This window comes from Cyclopterus lumpus, chromosome 22, assembly GCF_009769545.1.
Source record: "Cyclopterus lumpus isolate fCycLum1 chromosome 22, fCycLum1.pri, whole genome shotgun sequence".
NCBI classification, from domain to species: Eukaryota; Metazoa; Chordata; class Actinopteri; order Perciformes; family Cyclopteridae; genus Cyclopterus; species Cyclopterus lumpus.
This window is the reverse complement of record NC_046987.1, coordinates 14740313-14746312: the sequence shown is the minus strand read 5'-3', so window position 1 is coordinate 14746312 and position 6000 is coordinate 14740313. Positions and strand designations below refer to the sequence as shown.

Here is a 6000-nt window from a genome sequence, read left to right as displayed (position 1 = left end):
CTATTGTCTATTTTCCCTTAAATAGCAGTTTGCGTTTGTAACTTATAGATAGCTATTTTCATTGAAATGCAAGCAGTTTGGATTAACAAATGTTACAACTGTATGCTTAATAATTTTAACAATATCCTTGTATGGTTTACACATCTTTTCTACAGTCGTACATCATCATCCTTGGCCTAATTTACATATTTCTGCCAGGGGCATTTAAAGCACTACCTTGGTTAGGTGAAAGGTGCTGAGGATTCTGGGGACCCACAGCTGGGGATGGTCCACACAAATGTCTTGTGTCGGAAATAATGTAGGCAAGCCCAGACCAATATTTTCTTAGGGAAGCAGAATTCCTTCCTGCAAATGTAAAAGAATACAATATATACACATTAATGATGCGTCACTGCGTTGTAATTTGGTAGACTTTGTGTTTTCTTTAAAGAAAAAGTAGGCTAATCACTGAACTTAAATGCACTTTAAATGTTGTATGTTGGAAGTGTAACATAATCAAATTAGATAAATGACCAAAACACTTTTAACACTTTTCTCCTAAGATTTGCAGTTGCTTCAACTTTAAGAATGAGGGGAAATTAACAAGAGCCTAAACTGAAGTTGAATGAAGCTCCATGAAAGCCAGGGGAATATATAGTGTGCTTCGCCACTTGATCATTGAATGCAGTTTATTTCAAATAAATATATATATCGTAGCCCTATGTTTTAAGTTGCAATGGACTGTAGGCTGAAGTAGCATTATCAAAGCAACAGAGCACGTTTTATTTGAGAAGCACCATCTGCAAAGAAATGTACGCAAGCACAGAAGTAACGCTGTCACCAGTTAAACTACGACATTATTGACACATAATTCGTGAGCTGTATTTACCGATGTAGAGCCCTGTACACACACATAACAGAAAGACGCCTCCTTCTCTGTTCTCCTTCCACAGTTCCCCTCCCCTCTTTAAAATACTTCCCCTGCCCGTATAGTTTAATCTTTTTATTTTCTGTCGGATTTTAGGGTTATCAACTAGCGTTGCAGCAGAGCCGAAGACGACTCATATCAAGCACCCGCCTGCATTTGACGAGAATCCAGTGATGCTTCCGAGGTGCTGCGAATCAGCAGCATGTCTCAGCTGGGTCTCCGCCTCCGTCCCGTCAAGTAACCAATCACCTGCTGGTATACTCAGCTTCGAGGAAGAATCGACCAATCACACCGCTGCTCACACAAAAGTCACCTCTTCAACTTCCTAGCGGGAAGCCGCTATCTGGAAGTGCACACATGCAGCAGGAATTAATGGTAAACAATCATTTTTACGTGTTATGTATCGCTCTACACTCATATTTGACAATCCGATACAGTCAGTAGTCCTTCAGTACCCTTTCGAAGAGTAGACGAGCATTTTTATTTTGTGGTGTCGCGTTAGCCACAAGATAAAGCTAAGCTTGGCTAGCAAGGCAGGAGGTAACGTTACAGCTGTTTTTGACAGCTCACGTTGTTTACCTCTGGAACCTAGGTTGCGTCCGTTGATTACACTCTCACTCTGTGTTTGCACAGATAGATACAGTCAAAGGCACACGGCCAGCATAGTAATCAAATCAAAATGAGGCTATCCCGAGCTGAATATAAAAAGATCGTGAGATGGACTGATCAACTGAGACCCACCCGCCAATGTATGAAGACGCTGAAGGAAAGATTACCGAAGTAAGTGGTTCCACACTTCTTTCTTCTTTTGTGAGCTCCTTTACTTGTGCGGATGTATTGTGTGTAAGTTACTGCAGGTGTGTGTTTATGCCAGAGGGTAAACACACCAAACTGCTGTGCATAAGCATATGTTATACTTTGTACACTGAGTCATTGATTATTTTCCAAAATGCACAAAATACAATTATGATTAGATAGTAATTTACATACATAAGAGCTCACTTCAGTGATGCCTTTACCATCTGTCTATCAACTCCCAATAGCAGATTCATTTATTCCTGAGTCTCTTTTGTATCTCCTTTTTTTTTTTTTTGTGGATATGTATCATCCCATTTAATTCACCACTTATGATCTCTAATTAATTCCACACAGGTTTCTGTATAGGCTTCCACCACAGCGTTAGCCAATGTTTTGCCATGCAGTGCCTGCACATCCAGAAATCGAAGAGAGAGGTTAATGGTTGTGTTTGCCTTTCTCCTTGACACTGAGGGCCCTCACTTTATTGAACGTAACATGTGTAATCCCCCAAGGCCACCAGGACACCATGGCTGATCCCGCTGAGGTCACTTACAAAGTCGTATGTATTTGGAGCTTCCTACTTCCATTGTGCCCTAATCACCAATCTAGAAGAAGGTATCAGGTCCCCAAAGGGGACACAGCGAAGCTTGAGCTTGGCTTTGTCCTCACTGTCAGCATTTTACAGAATATGTCATGCGTATAAAGTTCATCCAATATCCTGTATGTTTAGGCACCAACACTAGGAGGTCCTTCTCACATTTATTTTTAGTTTCCTTTCTCCTTTTGGTTTCCTAATCTAAACTGTCTTTAACAAACAGTCCACATGCCAGTTTTTCAAAAAGTGGTACTGGTGGGTGTAATAATTAAAGGAAAACATGGGGCCGTTTTCATTCCAATAATTCTGCACGATCTCTCTCTCCCGGAGGTGCTGGCTCTTTTGTTTAGTCTTGCTGGTTATTGTTATCATTTCGTTCACCATAACCAATCTTGGGGAGGCCCTTGCTCTTTAAAATCCCTGAGTCTCGTCACTGGGCCTGACAGACAGGCACGGCAGCAGTGTTTTCACAGCCTGCGAAATTATTCTGGTTGTCCAATCAGCTGAGCTGGGCTCTGGAGGGTTAGTGATTGGACTGGCAGGAAATCAGGCTCTTAAGACATAACATATCGACTAGGCCATCCATCATCTCTTAGCATGCGCTCAGGCACGGCAGTCAGCCACCCCCACCCCACACCCCTCCTGTCCCCTTGGACTGTGTGGGAGCCCTGCCACTGCGTAAATATTGGCCAGGCTCAGGTTGGCAGGGGGAGGGGGGGGGGGGGGGTTTAGGGGTTTGTTGTGGACAAGGCTGCACTCTATCTCTCTGGAAAAAGACAGGTATCTGGATATCAAATCATTTTGCATCGCATGGGTCGATTTGCAAAAGATACAAGCAATGTTGAGTGTAGACTGTAGATTCATGTGCTGTCTACTACTATCATGATGGAGGCTGTTGTAGTTTTTTCAGGGGCATGTGCCACATTTTTGTTGCAGCTATTATTTTAAATGCTAATTTCAGCATAACATGATTTATTCTTTTTGTACTTTATTTAAACTTTTTAAGAACTATATCTATCCAATCAAACTAATGGTATTGTTAGCTAAACAATCTGTGCTGATAGTATTTAGTTTAAATTAGGGTTGGACTATAGTTCGGTATTATCTGTTATTTTCTTTAAGTGAAATCATATTGCGATGATCACGGTTCCATGTTAACATTACATTACAATTTGCTGACTAATGTTTCTTAGCAAGTTGTAATTAAAACACAATACTAAAATGAGTTATTGAAGCTGTGTCTGTAATGTCAAACAGTGGAACATATGTATGCATTATATTATATTATTATCCTTTTTATTAATTAACTTTCCATGTCCTGACTTTATTGATATCAGAAAATAAATGTTTTATTGATATTGTTTTATTTAACTATTGGCCTTTTTGAAATCACCATTTTATATTTGCATTACAATGATTTATATCAATATGAATAAGCATTATCCTGAAATCTCTGAAGGCTGTATTGAGTTCAAACCCATTTCATAATCATTGCTTTTCGGGACTTAAAGGGAGGAACATTTTAACTTTGAATAAAATGACTGTTAAAGGGCCATTTCAAGGTAATTTCCACGGAAAGTCTGTCGGTCTTTCTGTTGTACTATGAGTATGGGTAGTGGGAGGAGTGAGGGAGTGTCCCATAGACAGACAGAAAGAGAGAGATGTGATGTGGAGTCCCTCATCTGTAACGGCTGCATAACACAGATGTTGGGAGTCATCTGTCAGCCTGGCCTCTCTTGCCGGGCCCGAGCTGCTCTGGGGGGAAAAGAATTGGACACGGTGCTGTCACTTTTTACCCCCACTCACAATGGAGGGACATGCAAATATCAACCCCCATTCTCGCCCTCTCTTCCTTGCCCTCGTTTTAGCCAGCCGCGGCGTCCTGCCTAGTATCTGGACCGCGGCTAGGCAGCGAGGGGGGTGGGACGGCTCATCACAGGTCGGTGTGGGGAGAAATGTGACATCAGTCCCATCAGGTCCTTCTCTTGCCACGTATTAGAATTGGAAATGATGGGCTGCTCTCTGAGGCCTTGCCTGGCTTCCCCCGGGTCTAGAGGGGACCCCAGTCTTTCCACCCTTTGTCCCCAGAGAGAGTCTGTGTAAGAAGGGCGAGAAAAAGAGGGAGGGTGTATGAGAGTCTTCTGTGTCCTTCTGTGCTGTATTATGAATGAATTTGGATGTAATGATAACCCCCCCACCCTCTTTAAAATGCCATTCAGCTCACTCCTCATATGGCTTTCACAGTCATGAAAGTAGGAGGTTGTGCAGAAAGGGGGCGATGCCTCTGTTTTGGAAAATGCTTAAAAAGTAAAGTGTGAAGCATCCCTCCCCTCTAAACACAGCCTCTCTCTTTCACACACACACACACACACAGACACAAACACAAACACAAACACACACACACACGCACACACAGACACAGACAGACAGAGCTCCCTGGTGAGGAGTCCCTGAACGTTTTTCGAATCGGGCCCTAATGTGCCGTTTTCATCAGCACTGAGGCGGGCTGCAATATGGTGCTGGGGCTCGCTCTGGGAATATGAATGTTGATTAAGCATGCGTTCAGCCTTTTGAAATTCTGAAGAAGTGTCAGAATAATGGATGTTGAGCAAATGTCAAGCATTTGTTAATTTCTCTGTTATTTGGGGTTTATCTAGCATGATCTTTGGAAGGAAAGCGTGGGACAGGGTTGTTGTGGGATGTGCCATTGATATGGTGATTTCTTGGCTACAGACACTTTGTTTTTGATGGTAATATCTAGACCCGGGAAGAAGCTTAGGGACATGCTCATTGATTATTTATTGTGGCTGTGTTTATCTTGTGTTTTTTACATGCCGGAGGAAGCTTAGGATTTGATAACAGGCACGAAACATTAAATTGGCCAGCTCTGTATACATTTAGTTTAACAAAATCTGTGTTGTTGTTTTTCTATCCTTTTTTATTATTCCTCAGACTATATTTTACAGTGTAGGGCAAAGTTTTGGAAATCCATTTACAGTTATTGTTATGTTAAATGTGTATTGTTTTTTTTTAAGACTCACACACCCTAATCAATTGTCTTTTTCACAATAGTAGGAATCTTGTTAGAAATTCCTAAAGATCTTTTTACAAATCAAACGGCAGAATTATCTTAATGAAAAAAAATTGAAGATTGTCTGGATCGCAGATTTTAAATGTGAACAATGCCTTTTAAAAAGGTGAGAGGACATCTAAAGACTTATGAAGTTTGGAATATATCAAACTCATAAACAGTGCTGGTGCTAAATGTCCCAGTCGGAGCGTTTAACTCCCATTTAACTGTGATCGCCACTATTGTCTCTGTGGAATCAACTGAGTTGCTCTGTTGTAGCTCTTGTGAAGGTAGAATACGACAGCTTTTTTTGTAGCCTGGAAGTGGCAATGACATTACCCAGAGACTGATCAAGTGTAGAGCCTGTGGGGGCAGCCCCGACGGCCTCCGGTGCACAGCCACACACTCCTGGTCGCCCATATTGAACAAAACACAAACTGGCAGTTGGGGCTTAGGGGTACAACCCTTGAGGGCTGAGAGGATGGCCAACTAATTCCACAGCTTTATGTGGTTAGATGAGCATTGGAAGAGTGAAGGGATGAATGAAGTGTAAGCAGAGAAGAGGGATGTAGAAAGCAGAGAAACTGTGCTGAGTTTACAACTTCATGGCAGGCTAAGGAGTTCATGAAT

General features: G+C 41.9%; 1 protein-coding gene across 3 annotated transcripts in view; it reads left to right on the top strand.

Moving 5' to 3' along the window:
• Positions 1 to 1191: 1191 nt before the first annotated feature.
• cdin1 (CDAN1 interacting nuclease 1) overlaps positions 1192 to 6000 on the top strand; it is a 53374-nt gene continuing 48565 nt past the window's right edge. Inside the window, exons 1-2 of one of the 3 annotated variants that reach the window (XM_034525503.1) lie at positions 1233 to 1282; positions 1541 to 1687. In XM_034525503.1, coding sequence (XP_034381394.1) covers positions 1587 to 1687 — 101 coding nt within the window. In that variant the 5' untranslated portion in view covers positions 1233 to 1282; positions 1541 to 1586. Of the gene's footprint in view, positions 1688 to 6000 lie in introns of all 3 variants that reach the window. The other 2 variants (XM_034525504.1, XM_034525505.1) reach the window with 2 other exon arrangements.